Genomic DNA, 15,618 nt, shown 5'->3' on the forward strand with positions numbered 1-15,618 from the left:
CTAAGCCATAGCTTGGCTTGGTGTTATGTCCAAACCCAGGCTTGTGGTTTTCTTCACTCAAGACAAACCATCAGCTGGAACCAAGGATTGTTCTAGGGTTAACTGCTTGAAATTTGTCTGAGAAAGACATACCATTAAATTGGGTTTAGCCATTAAGCTAAGACAAACCATGGCTGAGCCCTGTATGTGTAGCATCAGCAGAACTGGGGGAGGAGTGCTGCAGCTGTGATAATTTATTTTGGAATCTCATTCACACCAAGCCACAGTTGGGCATAGCGCTATATGCAAACTGTGTCACAAACTCCTTGTCCCTATTTTATGCTTGATCTACAATCTGGTATTTTAGCCTTCAATCATGTCAGCATGACAACTTTGGTCTTTGGCCTGCCTGTACTTGAATCAGACTCTTCAGCTGTGGCCTGTCTTGGAGTTTGGCCAAGGCCTGACATACCTCTCTTCTGATTCAAGGAAATAAGTTGTACCCTTTCACCAGTGTTAAAGCAAATTGTGCTTGTTGTCTGTTTCAGACTGATGTTGTCAAATGTGAAACAAAAACAATGAAGCATTAAAAACCTTTGCTGAATAAGAAAGGAAAGATCCATATTTAGTTTTTAATGTATTTATTGCTTCAATTAAGATGCGGATCAAGGAAGAGCACTGGTTTCTGTTCCTCTGGATGTGTCAGATGCACTGCAGTGTTTCAGTGAAAGCCTGGAAAAAGCAAAATACCACAGTAGATCTATTAAATATAGCAGGAAATTGCTTGCATTATTTCTTGCTCACACACAAGGTGAGTAATTGCTATAACATCTGTTGGTTAACAACAAGATTGTGTGTACAATTGATCTACTTTAAGAAGTCAAATACTGGAAAGCTTAGTGTGAAAAAGAAGGTAATTATTAATGCAGATGCTTTATATATTCATACGAGAAGTTATGAGTTTGGTGATATAACCACTACATGGTTATCTTAGTTGAGGACCATTGTTCTCTTACATCTGCACCAGCCTTAAATGTGAATATCTTTGGCAAATTAATTTTAATTCTGTGTTTGTAGAATTTATACAGATTCTGTATTTGCAGCCAATCTTTGTGTTGGCTAGGAAGTGTAAATAAGCATTTTTTTCCTGGAATTACAGAGCATTACCTTTGAAATTAATCTTTTTCTACAATTAATTGCCACCAGAATCAAAATCTTTTGGATAGAGTATATTCAGTATATTAATCACTTTTCTAATCTAGAGTGTGGAAGAGTAGACACAAGATGGAAGGCATCTTCACATGGAAAAGTGGAATTTATGATGGGGGCTGAGTTCACATATCAGCCAGAACCACCTGATTTTTCTAATGAAAATTTTACTAGCATTAGTTTGGTTCAAGGCAACTCCATTCCCCGGTCAAAACTGTCAGTAGTCATCTCTTCATATGAGCAAACTCTTGGTAAGATTATAATTTGTTTTGCTTCCCTTACAAATATATATGTACAGATATATACTTACAAGTATGTGTCCACAAATTTTGGTGGCATATAGTCTATCCCATGAAAGTTTCTTCTGTACCCATATGCTTTTTTCTACTGTAGAAAAGATCTTTGGCTGAGATCCTGAGTTAGCTCCCCATCCCCTGATTTATTGTTAAGTGGCTTCGGGATTTTTATGGGGATTCATAAGTGAAATAAATGAATATTATTATTTAGGATAATGATTTATTTCTGAATTCATATAAGTTGATTTACATAAATATATTAAGTGTGTATTAATATTTATCTTTATATTTTTTAAAATTCTCCTTCAACCAATGAAAAACAGAGGCTCTTCAAAAAAATAATCAGCAAGACCTCATGGTGCAGGCTTTCAGTGAACTCGGAAATATTCACTTTTATACAGGAAACAAAAGGTATCTATAGTGCAACAGATATAAAATGAAACTGTCCTTAAATTTTCAGTTTTAATGCATAATTAGCTAAAGCATAGCTAAAGGCTGCTAACTGAAGTCCAGGGGCCTGCAAATACTATTGTTTTGATTGAGACAAGGTTGTATGTTTAAGTGTGTGCCAGTGTTACTGACATATTCTTTGCTTGCGTTTGCATCATAAATTTTGTGGGAATCCCTTGTTAAGAGTGGTGAAGGGCTTTACAGCCGTTCTTTCCACCTTCTGATAGGAAGCACTTGGAGCAGGTACTTCAGTCTCAACCTGCAACTGCACATGTGGTTGCTTGAGTCAAGTGGGTATTTCACAGGAAAATAAGAAAAACATTTTACATAATAAGTCAGCTAGTGATCGGTTTTTATTTTTATGTGATTTTCATTGCTATAAACAGCTTTAATATTTTTAAATGAAATTGTGATAAACAGGGTTGTTGTTTTTTACAATAACTAAGTAAAATGTGATTGCATGAACTGAAAAACAAAACAAAACACAAAAGTTAGCTTTGAAGGAAAGTGTCCCTACTTTAATTTAGGTCTTAATGTGCATTTGGTTTTAGTTTTAACATTTCCCCATTTCCAGTGGAAGGTCAGCAGAGTGGCCAGAAGGCAGAAGAGATTGTGTTCCGTTAACCATCCTTTGCTGGCGGAAGAATAGCACTGTAATTTATAGAGACTTCATAACTGGGCCAATTTCTTGTGGGGTTCAAGCAACCTTTGGGGAGGCAGGATTGCCAGCATGCATGCAGTTCTGCTCCTGCCTTTGGTTGAAGTGCAGCCAGTCATTATCACTCTTGCTCATCTTTCAGTTACTTCTCTCTGAATTTCTTCTAAACCTTTCCTCGTCTGTCGTAGGGAATTAGTAATAGTCCTCCTTCCCCATGTTTCCCTTCACTCCGTAGCTGTTATTTTTATTTCCCACCCTCTGCCACGCAGTTACTTGGGCAGCACCCAGTACCTACACCAGGCACTACCGCCAGGATGCTTTGGATTCGGCATTTGGCAGGTGGTCCTGCACAGGTCCTCCTGCCACAACCTCTTGCACTTGCACTCCCACCCTAGAAAGGTTAGAATCCCACTCTACTGATCTTTCACTGGAAATTGGGGAGGAAATACAGTTGTACCTGCTTGAAGTGTACTTTTCCATTTCCTAATGAAAGGTCGGCAGACCCTGCCCTAGTTGGGTTGGCTGCAGGATTCTTTTTATTAGCACAAGTCCCATTGACATTGGGAGGTGGTATGTTTTCTTTCTGCCCTTACACTCCCGGCTGTCAAGCTTGGCGAGTCCATGACCTGAATGCCTATTGGACGTCCTGACTCCCAAAAAGTTGCCGCCTGCCTTTGGATCCCTAGGTGGAGCCCTCAACCCACACTGCTGACCTTTTCCCTAGGAAATGGGAACACATCAGGCAGCTGCAACTGTACTTTTAAAAGTGCAAGTGGTTTGCATGCATGTCAGTGGGGTGCGAGGCTTCTGTATGCAGTTGAGTGCTGGATTTGGCCTGGGAAAATGTCTCTGTGTGTGCAGTTTAAGTAGATTAATATTTGCTGCAACCTGAGAGGTGTGGAGGGCATCTGTCTTACAATATTTACTGTATACAACATTGCAGGCCTCCTATAAAACATCCTTTCTCAGCACAGTCCCCTTCCTTGCAACAGGGTTTGACAATGGCCTACACTGCAAGATTGTTCTATTCTACTTCCAGAGCCCAAGTGTTGGGATTAATCAATGGACAAATACCTTTATCCCATTCTGAGCCTGACCTGAAGTATTCAGTGTAAGCAACACTGCAGAGCAATCAGATCTCTTCCAGCTATAGCCCCTTCCAACCTTCATAATGGGCATCATGAATTGCATTTGCTTTGGAACTTGCGTAGGTTTCCTTAGTTCCTACCTGGGAAGCAACTGCTTTTCAGCATCCCTGTGTAGACTGTCCCACTGTTTCTGAAAAAGAGAGGGAAATCATGTATTCACCTGCCAATTTTATTATTTCTGGGAGGCAATGACACCTCTGATTGATGTGGGGCATTTATGTGCCTGGGTTTCCTGGCCATGTCACGTAAAAAACACAGACATCATGGAGTTGGCAGGGACCTTGAGGGCCATCTAGTTCTATCTCCTGCATTGCACAATCTCAACACGTGGTACCCATCCAATTTCAAACCATACCAGACTCTGCTTAGCTTTGCAAACATACTAGCAGTTTTATTGCTGCACCACTAGGAAGATAGTGTGTGTGTGTGTGTGTGTGTGTGTGTGTGTGTGTGTGTGTGTGTCCCTCCTTAGATTTCTTTTTTTTAAGTTGCAAACCAAGGTATAGGAAGAGTGACTGTAAAAAAATATGCCTCTTTTGTTTAATTTTCCAGTTTTTGCAGTTCACACTGCATTTCATTAACCTGTTGCATCTGCGCTTAAGGGTGTGATGCCAAATAAAATATTTTCATTATCTTGCATTTTAATAAATGTCAGTGAAACATTGGAAATTTTTAAATGTTTTTCAGAGCTGCTTTCAAATGCTGGTGTCAAGGCCTTGATGGAGTCCTGAAAATAGTTGATGCACTTAATCATTGGCACGAGTTAGATGGCTTGTCAGAGAATGCCACTGGCAACTTGGCAAATAGCTCTCAAGGTTACTGTGAGAAATTTGTTTCTCGGGGTGGAATTTGGGGTTGCTTACAAGGAGCAACCTTAGCAGCTAAAATAGCTCAGTGAGTATATAATGCAACCTTCTCATCCACTGATCCTAGAATAATTCATGCGTATATCATAAAGGATAGAATACTTCTTATTGTTAATGAAGTTCTTTTTAAAAAAGCGCCTATCAGAAATACTGATAAATAAATCATTCAAATATGCTGTCTAAGTTTGTATTCATACTGCATCTTTATCCAAGTTACCTTGTAGAGGCAATCTTCATTTTGTGCAGGGGTTCCGTTCCAGACCCCCACACGCGTCGGTGGAGCCTGCATAAGCCCACTTTGTCCAGCTCCGCCCCACCCCTCCCTTTTTCATGATGTCTTTATGACATTTGGGGGCTGCTTCCAGGTTCGACGCCATGCTTGTGTGCATGATCGCGTACCATTTGCATGTGCCTAAAGCAGGAGTTGCCTGTAATTTCATGTTGGTTTTTTATTATCATTTGAATTTAATATGTATTTCCAGAAAAATATAAAATATTTAATATAAAATAACAAGTTGAAATGCGGCAGCTAGACTGGTGACTGGGAGCGGCCGCCGAGACCACATAACACTGGTCTTGAAAGACCTACATTGGCTCCCAGTACGTTTCCGAGCACAATTCAAAGTGTTGGTGCTGACCTTTAAAGCCCTAAACGGCCTCTGCCCAGTATACCTGAAGGAGCATCTCCACCCCCAGCGTTCTATCCGGACACTGAGGTCCAGCACCGAGGGCCTTCTGGCGGTTCCCTCACTGCGAGAATCCCAGTTACAGGGAACCAGGCAGAGGGCCTTCTCGGTAGTGGCACCCTCCCTGTGGAACACTCTACCACCAGATGTCAAAGAGAACAACAACTACAGACTTTTAGAAGACATCTGAAGGCAGCCCTGTTTAGGGAAGCTTTTAATGTTTGATATATTACAGTATTTTAATATATTTTTTGGAAGCTGCCCAGAGTGGCTGGGGAAGCCCAGCCAGATGGGCAGGGTATAAATAATAAATTATTATTATTATTATTATTATTGCCACACAAATTACAGTAGTACCTCGGGTTAAGTACTTAATTCGTTCCGGAGGTCCGTTCTTAACCTGAAACTGTCTTTAACCTGAGGTACCACTTTAGCTAATGGGGCCTCCTGCTGCTGCCATGCGATTTCTGTTCTCATCCTGAAGCAGAGTTCTTAACCCGAGGTACTATTTCTGGGTTAGCGGAGTCGGTAACCTGAAGCGTATGTAACCTGAAGCGTATGTAACCCGAGGTACCACTGTATACTCCCGTGTGCCACCCTGAAAGTAAGGGTGGGATAAAAATACCAGAACATTTACCTAGAGGGCAGGAAGGGAGGGAGGAGGTATATGCTCTGCACACACTCCAGGAGAGCATCAGCAGAAGTGCTGGATTGGCTTTGGCAATATGCTCAAATAAGCCTGACCTCCTCATCACCTCACCCCCTTTCTCTCTCCCTTCAAGTAAGTGGCAGTGATTCCACTGCCAGGAAGCCCCGATAAGTGGCAGCACCCTTTCTCAGTGATCTCTCTCTACCCCAGTTCTTCTACCCTTAACATGAACCTGAGGGGTAACTACAAGCCTATTATGAGTCAAATGTTCCCCTCAAATATATGTGTGATGCATTCAGAGATCTTAATTATCATACACAAAGCATATAAGTAGAAAACTGTACTTGCTGATCATTATATCTTTGACTGATATAATACGTAAACATGAAGGGTTTTGTTTTCAGGTAGAAATAAGTTCAAATTTTTGGTTACATTAAAGCAGTCACAGTGTTCTCCCCCCCCTTTTGCTTCTGCACATAGGTACATATTGTTGTATGATGTGAAATTAAGAACCAAAGCTTGCATTTTATCCGCCATTCTCTTCAAGGTAATCAATATGTTTTAATTTGTATCTTGTCTAATAACTGATGAAAGTTGTTTTCGAGATTTTCACTCTCAGTAAGTAGGTCATGGTTCTGGCACTAATGGCTGTAATAGTGTGTGAAAGCCTCTCACTAGCTCGGTTTGCAGAGCAATCTCTTTAGTGGGTTAATCCACCCAAAATAGGGTTCTGAAACATTTGGAAGTGAAGGAAGGAAAGGTGCTAGGAAACAAGGGTGGGCCTGAAGTCTAGAAAGCTCATAGGCAGATTTCTGACTTGCTTGGATGATCAGCAACTTAAAATAAACCAAGTCAAGTCTACTAAGAGCTATGAAGGAGAGCAGCTGAGCTAGGAATTCCATCTGTGGGGATTGAAGGATGCTCCAAAAGGGCTTTGGCAAGATGAAACTGACTGCTGCTTCTGCCTGCCTTTTTTTCTAAGAAGAAAGGAAATTTGGGAGGCCTCCTCCCACCCACAAAATATACAAACTATATAGCTAGAGGCCATATATTGTGTCTGCTATTGTTCTGTTTCAGTATGATGAAGATGTGTCTTGAGCTGCCATAACCCCAAATAAGCTATGAAAAGGCATGACAGAAGTGGAAATCCCAGCCAGACTGTTTGATTCAAGGTGGTAGTTGTAGCCAAGCAAGGACCACCAAGTAGGCCTCAGTCCACTTTCGGGTGGCTTTCAGCACTGCAGCTAGCCCAGTATCTCCTGACTCACCTACCCTACCCTGCTGTAGCCTTTGGATTGGGCTGACACCAGCATCAGTAGTTCCATGAATGTGTTGTTGCTTGCATAGGCATATTGGGGAGCAGGAGTTGGCTGTAGCATGTAATGTTGGAGGGAGGGAAAGAAAGGAAAGCGTCTCTGGTTTGGCAAATTCAGGTTAAAATGGGAAGGATGAGTCACAATAACCCCAGAGCCAACATATGCACTAAGCTTAAGGAAAGATGAATGATAGAACTGCCTGCTACAAGGAAATCACTACAGGGAAGAATCTAGCAATTTGTAATTTCCATCTTTCAGTTGGAAATTATTTCAGCCACTGCCAATTGATTATGTCTAACTCTTCCACTCATTTTGCGAGTGGCTCCGCACTTATGACCAGTGGACCACAGTATCCCTGAGCCCTCTCAAATGACTCCTGGAGGCAGAACATTTGAGAACTCTTGTTCTAGCCAACTGGCCACTTAAGACTTATGTCTGGTTTCAGATCTAGATAGTAAGAGTAAATTAAAACTTTAATTAATAAGCAAGAGAGATTCCTGTATGTGGCCATGCAGTATTTGTGCAATGTAATGATCCCACTTATTCTAGGCTCAATAAAGCAAATGTTTATTCTATATTAACATGTTAATTTTTTAATATGAAGCACTACACATTAATTAATGTGGTTTTAATGGGTATAAACTTTTGTACAGATTTGGAAGATTTTAATAACTGTATAATTTCCAGTCCCTCTTTAGAGTTTCACTACCACATCCTAAAGCAGATTGTGACTTTGCACAATATGAAACAGATATATTAATTCCTGGCATTGATCTATTCACGGATTACTACAGAGCTGATGTCGCAACAGTTGTTGGAAGCCTGACTTACGTTATATATGAATTGCATTGTAACAAGCAAAATCTAATAGTAAGTTCTCATAAAGTATATATAAGACATTTGTAATTCTTTTAAATGTTGAAATGGGTTATAAATTTGGTCTGTAGTTTCACTTTTATACTATTCAAGGAGCATGAAGCCAGTGTATAAGGTTATGAAGCTTGCTTAGTTGAATACCTAATCCTATGAATGTTTACTTGGAAGTACAGTATGATTGCATCTCACATGAGGGTTCTGTTCCAGAGGCAGCACACTTATGCAAAATCACACATAGACAAAAGCTACTGACTGGCATGGGGTGGGGGTAGGGGACCCTCATATTCAGGACCTCCCAGTATGTACTTTCTGCTGGCTCCACTGTCCCCATTTCATTAATGATGTTTTTGAATTTTTAAATCGGATCTTAACATTGCTATTTATGTTTTTGGACTGTACATAATTTTGTATGCAAGAGAAGGTAAAAAAAAGTGACAATCAGATCTATAAATTAAGAAGTATGAATCTGCTAAGCTACAATGTATGGAAAGCTCTTACAAAAGCTTTTGGCTATATACAATTAAGTTTTATGAACTATGAATAAATATTAATAGAATTCTCTGGTGTCTTTGCAGATTTTGCCACTATTCACATTGTATCAATACTTGGTTTCTGAAATTTGTCGCAATGCAGCTAAAAGTATTGAAGGAAGAATTCTCAAGGTAATGTAACAATATAACAGTTAAGCAACACATTCAGTTTTTCAATGATTGCTTAATGTAAATTGGTTACTAAATTATTATCTACTGCTGAATTTATTTCATTGGAGAATAATAATTTATAACTAATTGGAGGAAATGAGCTGTTTTTTGGTGAAATGAAACAACTTTTTATCCTCAAACAGGAAAAACCCAAATGGTCTTTTCCTTTTTTATGCTATCTAAGTGGTGTGATTTCTTCCCATATGTCTCCAGTAACATAGGAATCCCAAGATCACATGGAAGGGACAGCTTGATGCAGTTAAGGAGCTAGCATCATCTCCTTCTGAGAGCTGGGGATATGCAACTTTGAAAAAGAACTGCATCATCAATAACAAATTTACGATCCAAACCCTGCAATTCACAAAATGAATTGTACTACTGGCTCTGTAAACCCACTGGAAGCTATAGCATTTCCCTCACAAAAGCTGATTTGGTTGTGTATAAATCTTTGTATGTAGAGCTGTCACTATTGTGGACATTTAGTGTAATACTAACCTTTTCTTTAAAAAGATCAAAGTACTTACAGATTTAGGATTTTACTCTGATGCCTTCAATGAACTATGCATTCTCAACCGTGGAGAGAAAGTCCCCTGGAAGCTACCTGCAATCTATAAGCTTGTTCCAAGACTCCCGGTAAATTTTTAAAAACTTGATTTCATAGCCTAATATGTCAGAAAATACATTCTCCCTTGCACTTAAGGTTCACTGTGAGTTCTTTGCAGGGTCTTTTAGAAAGGACTTGCCCGGATTCCCTTTCTAGGGGAGGGCTTTGTCTCGCTTGCTTTTGATTCTTCCAGCTTTTAAAAATAGTTTCACACCCTGGATGAAAGGGTTATTTAACCTTAACCAGGGATCTGCCATAGTGACAATCAGTTGGAGAGCTAACACAAAAGAAATAATGATGTGATTGCTAAGCATAGTTGTGAATAGGTGTGTGTCAGTCTGTACTTTTTCTATGGTTTATTACTGTAGACCATGTCATGAGTAAAGGTTGGCATAATTTAATATGAAATAGATCCCCATTGTGATCTTTCTTGACCCTGATACTAGTCTTATCGCAAACATGTCCTGAAAGGCATGGAGGAGACATCCTGAACTCCTAATACTTTCTTGTAAAGATCAGCACTTGTAATCTAGTTACCAGTAAACCTCCTGTTAAAGAATGGTTGCCACACAGACAAATAGTAAGACAAATCAGCTCACTAGGATTATAGTCCTTTAACTTTTAATTAAGCAGAATAAACAAAATGGAAAATAGGAAACCCTAGGAAGAGACAATAGATTTATTGGAATTACAGGAATTGCTCATCTCAAAAAAAACCTCCCTTCTCCATTAGAATGTATTGACTAGAATTAGTACAGAACCCCTAGATTTTCAGTAGTTAGTTAGCTCTCCAATTTACATCATGGGATGCTGGAACCAATGGGATGGGCAATGTTCTCGTCACGTGACGCTAGGCAGGAGCAAAGACTTTTGGGAAGTAGTCTTGATTCCCTCAGGTTTTTTCCTCCTGCCTGATGCAGCAGTCTGTTCTTCCCTGCTCTCCCCTTTTTGTCAGATGTCTAGCTTGTACTTAAAGAAAGTATTTTCTGCTTTTCCTTTGCGGTGTTTTTTGTGTTCCCTTTGATTCCTCTGTTGCCTTAATATTTATATATATAGGTCTCTGCAAGTTTTGATTCATCACAACCACTCCTGACAAATACAAATCTACAGGTAAGAAGTTGGTTGTGTATCTGATTCATACACCAGACTGAGACTCAACTTGAATTGGTGCACATTCAGTTTTTTACGTTGTTACTTCAGCAGATAATAAGGAACAACTTGAATTGGTGCACATTCAGTTTTTTACTTTGTTGCTTCAGCAGATAATATGGAAAGGAAAGTATGTTCTAACACAAGATGTGGTGATTGCCACCAACTTGGATGGTGTATTTATTTATTCAATTTCTGTGCCACTTTTTGTCCCAGTCGGGACGAAGCACCATTACAAAACACTTCAAAATATCATGAAGACAATAAATCTAAAGCACAACTGTTATAAATATTGAATAACACTCAAAAATATTGGGTCCCTGGGGAATGAATGTTTAACTGAAGTCTAAAGGCCAGCAATAAAGGGGGACTAGGCAAATTCATGGAGCGCAAGGTAGTATAGCTTCTAGTCGTGATGGCTGTATTGCCTCTAGTAGCAATTGGCACACTTCTAAATAACAGTTGCTGGAGATCATGATTGGAAGAGTGGTGCTGTGCTTGTGGGTTTCCCAAAGACATAGTGAACAAAGAACACTGTCTTAGATAGACCTGATCCTGCAGAGCTTTTATGCTGTAAATCTGCAATCCTAAATCCACTTACCTGGGAGTAAGCCCCATTGAATTCAGTGGGACTTAACCTTTGAGTAGACATGGTTAGGATTATAGCCTAAGCTGTTGAGGACAATTTATTTAGCCCAGGGAGTTGGATATATCCTGGCCAAGCTGTTTGGGAGTGAATCCTCCTTGGAATGGCATCACCACTCTCACATACCTGTGCACCTTGAATCTTTCCAGTGCTAAATGAGAGGGCATCCTAGAATCATGTACAATGTAGCAGAATGGCACAGTCAAGATGGATTTGAAATCTGAGAAGGGGTGCTGCCTTCTTTCTGGGCATCTTTACACTCAGGCTACCTGCCAGTTTACTGCCACCTTGGTTGGTTAAGAGGATACTTCAGAGACTTCTGTACTGCTACACAAAACACTAGAGAGTATTGTCATTTTGTGTAGGTCATGAGTGCAACCTTTCATGCTGCTATCACTATGAGGTTCTGCATTTGACTCAGTGGGTTCCATGCATCACCACAGAGGCTTCTGGGTTTGCATCTTTCCCCTTGTACATCGCAATGTTGCACCACATGTTGCAGGTTTCCATTGACAACTTCTGAATTGGAAGGCATACCAGACCAAATTACAGTTAGGGGATTGATTATAAGATTGTTGCAGCTTAAGAATCCTCAGTATAATTCAAGAGGGAGATACCAAGTTTAGAATTTGTCAAGTAACTGGCTAAATGTCACTTTAATATTGTGGACGTTCAGTTTGTCACTAGTGCGTAGTCCCTATAGGTGAGTTACATATTTAACAATGTTGATATCTGTATAGTACATTATAGTAGCCCTACTCGCACTGCAACACCTGGGAGTCACCATAATGTAGTTTGGTTCAGTAGTAGTTGCAGTTTTGATTTGATTTTTTGTATGACTTTGTTAGGTTTAAATTTTGCTTCTGAGTAAGGTTGCCATGAAATTAAGCTTTAGAAAAAATGAAGCATTTCCGTATATTTTTATGAAATTTTCTTTTTTTTCCAAAGGCATTAGAAGATGTATTTAACAGGCCTGTACATTCAGCCTGGGCTGAAGAATGTGAACCAAGAATCATGGATAACTTAATGTTAGTCAAAATGCACCTTATTATTTGCCTCTCTGCAACATTAAACTGTGTTCCTGAAAAAGTGACAAGAACAGTGTATTGTATGGACAGTGAAATCTTAAGAAAGGCAGGCAGAAACACTGACGCTTTCCAGAAAGGTACTGGCAAACAATAAAGCGCGCACTCTCTCTCTCTGAATTTTATTTTCACTCATTTAAGGTTTATAAAGCTTATAATGTTTGTGTAATGATTTTATTACCTTGCTTAGTATAATATTTCTTCTTACTAGAAAATATTTTGTTTAAAAAGTGCATGTACTGCTAAAGTCTATAAAAGGAACTAAATGTGCTTATCTTTGGCTGGCCATAATTTTTACCATTTTAAAGTGTTTATAATTAAAGTTTCAACTTCATTTGAATTCTTCTACATGTTATCTCCTGTAATGCTGGCAGAATGTACGGGCTTTAAGCTCATACCTATAGGAATTAAGAAAAAACACCTCTAAGAGTGGTCTACTGCCTTCCCACCCAACACAACCCAGGACAAAGAGGAAAAGCAGTTTCCCGCCAGTGCTTCTGTCTTCTGCATCAGAATCCATCAGAAGTGTTCAGCGCCACTTAAAATAACCTGGGCCAGCTTATCAAGTGTTGTGATTTCTGATTCTTCCATGAAGAAGAGTGAACTGTGTGACTCTGATCACCCTTAAAACGAATAACCTTTTAGATGACATCTCCTGTCTCTGCTAGGAAGAACAAAGACTAAATTCACAAAAAAAATAGGCTTGGATCCATTTACCTCAGGGTCATAAATCTCTAGAGGTTATATTAACAAGTTCTTTGCAATACCAAAGGGAGTAGTCTCCCACCTTCCAGGGAATTGGACAAATCGTATTTTAATGCTTCAGAACAAGTATCAGACACTCAACAGAGTGATATCCATTTGATAGTATTTCTGCTTCACAAATAAATGTGGGATGTGGGTGGGGAACTCATTTTAGATTTGAAAGGCCTAAAATAATCCATTGGATTTCAATCCTCTTCTCCCTATTTTTTTTTAAAGTCACCAACAGTCAACCGGTAAATTACTTGGCACTAATAATAGCCCATACATTCTAGAGTTGCACAGGAGATAACGCAAAAAGAACAACTCACAGGCAAGCACCCGGCTGCTTTCTGTGCTACTTTGTGTTGTTTAATTGCCTCAGATTTAACAGTGTATTTTATTCTTTGCAAAGGTTTTGTGCCTGGACCCGAAAAGCGAGACAGAAGTTTTATGATTTTGGAACTTGAAAAGAACAAAGATATCTTAAATATGGCTGTGCTAAAGGTAACAGTGTTGTTTTACATGTGAACATATATATCCATAATTGCACTGCTCAGGAGCAAATTTACACATACTTTGGCCAGTGCTCCAGTTTCTCAGTTGGTGGGCATGGCATAGGATTTCTGCGCATGTTACGTGGACTGGTATTGGGTGGTGCTTCCCTTGGGAGGGGTGCTGGGTGTTGGTTCTGGCTGCTCCTGCAGCTTTGGAGCTGCCTGGCTAGTCATGTCCTGGCACCCCTAAATGTGGGCTAGTTCTGAGGTAAGGGTATATGTTAGAGCTTTAGGCAGAGAGGTGTTGGCCCTGTGTAAGAAATTCAAGCCATGCCTTCAAAGAAAGAATTGGGATCACACTCTTAAGTGCGCTCCTGATTTTTTGCAGCCGAATGTTGGCACTTTTAGAATTGGGTCCCTTTTTCTGTCACCCTGTAGTGTGACAGGAAAAGGTGCCAAATTAAAAAAACAAACTAACAATGAGTTTGGGCTGCAGAGAAAGAATCAGGAACACACTTAGCAACACCACTCATCCTCTGGTCGAATTCAGTTCCTCACCTCTGCTATAGCCCCTCAGCTGGCAGATCTTCAGTATACTCTGAATTAATGTAGATCAAGGCTGAAATATATTTTTATTTTGTTCCACTTCTTCAAGACAAAGTCCCATATAAAACCACAACCAAAACTGGCTCCCGGGCAGTGGACTGGGAGCTGGTGACTAGAACTTAATATCTGATGATAGATCTCATGCATTTTTGTGATGTGTATCCAATTATAACCTACTAAAGATAAAATACAAAGTAAGAAATAATTATTTACTCCCTGTCTGTCAGCATTGGCTACTGTGGCCTACAAATGTGTGCAAAGTATAGGGCAATTGTGTTTAAAGAATCAAATGTATAACTAGTCAGTACAACTGTTTATAATATTCAAGCATTTTAATGAATGTCTAGGATTCAAATATATATCCTAAATGTTGTATCATAAGCATTCCAAGATTGTGGATTCCAGTGTAGAGTAGGCAGTAAGATTTTTCACGAACTTCTTATTAGTTCTTTGTAAACTGTTCAGTAATGGTGATTTATTATTTTAGGGGATTTTATTGGCAGAAGCTGAAGAAAGGATTAATTCAGTTCTTGAAATCATACAAAATAAATATGGCACATTGCTTTACGAGTGTTCAGCTTCAGAATTGGAGACTGTCATTGAAGCTAAACTTCAGCTTGCAGCTATTGCTCAGCAAAGACTTCAAACAGCATTCAGGTAAAAATAATAATCCAGTTTTCAGCAGCACATTTGTTATTTCCACTTCATTTTTAAAAAAATTCTAGTGGAAAAACAGTGTCCTTATGTTAACATTTATTTATTTTTAAGAAAAGCTGACTTTATCCAAAATGGGACTGTGGTCTGGAAATGCTAGCTTTCAAGAAAAGTTGAGACCATTGGCCCACACACATACTGTGCTGGTTATAATCTGTGCTGATAAGTGGGCAGTTTGGTATCCATGTGGCTCTCTAATGGCTGGGTGGAGAAGGTGTGGATTCAGGAGGTAACAAGATGCTGCCACACAGTCACATTGAGTTAAAGCATTACTGACCTAGGTGTTGGTACTGTCATGGTCCAGGAGCCAGAAGACATCTCCAGAATACGTTCCAGTCATGACAAAAAAGTACACTATATGACTATGCCCTAGAACAGTTGGTAATGGAACTGACCTGAGGGGCAATGATCCTGCACTTAATCTACAGTAGCACTCAGGATCTGGTGATGATGAACCAATTGTTGATGTACTTATTGTGAACAGTGACCAAAATGCTATCAAATTCAACTTTTAAAATTTATTTTATTAAATTTCTCTCAGCCTTCCCCCTAAAGAACCCAGGGTGGCAAACAACAAAGCAGCAAAATGTTAGCTATTTCTGTTAAAAACTCCTGTGGTTTATACTATGTTTTCCCATGAATACAAACTAAATTGATGGCAGCTGATATGGGTACCAGAACTATTGCTTTAAAATAGGAAATACTTAAACTTCTTAAATGTTTAATGATATGTTTGCTTATC

The 15,618-nt window shown here is 39.5% G+C and overlaps 1 protein-coding gene across 2 annotated transcripts in view; it reads left to right on the forward strand.

Annotated features, from left to right (window-relative positions):
* Positions 1-15,618, forward strand: part of CFAP54 (cilia and flagella associated protein 54) — a 115,319-nt gene that overhangs the window by 81,264 nt on the left and 18,437 nt on the right. For both annotated transcript variants that reach the window (XM_083573386.1, XM_083573387.1), the window contains 12 exons: positions 638-790; positions 1,242-1,439; positions 1,808-1,895; positions 4,428-4,634; positions 6,422-6,488; positions 7,945-8,127; positions 8,709-8,795; positions 9,345-9,467; positions 10,495-10,548; positions 12,182-12,398; positions 13,475-13,566; positions 14,650-14,819. In XM_083573386.1, the coding sequence (XP_083429512.1) occupies positions 638-790; positions 1,242-1,439; positions 1,808-1,895; positions 4,428-4,634; positions 6,422-6,488; positions 7,945-8,127; positions 8,709-8,795; positions 9,345-9,467; positions 10,495-10,548; positions 12,182-12,398; positions 13,475-13,566; positions 14,650-14,819 (1,639 nt within the window). The remainder of the gene's footprint in view (positions 1-637; positions 791-1,241; positions 1,440-1,807; positions 1,896-4,427; positions 4,635-6,421; positions 6,489-7,944; positions 8,128-8,708; positions 8,796-9,344; positions 9,468-10,494; positions 10,549-12,181; positions 12,399-13,474; positions 13,567-14,649; positions 14,820-15,618) is intronic.

The sequence above is a fragment of the Podarcis filfolensis genome (assembly GCF_964270895.1).
Source record: "Podarcis filfolensis genome assembly, chromosome: 10".
NCBI lineage: Eukaryota > Metazoa > Chordata > Lepidosauria > Squamata > Lacertidae > Podarcis > Podarcis filfolensis.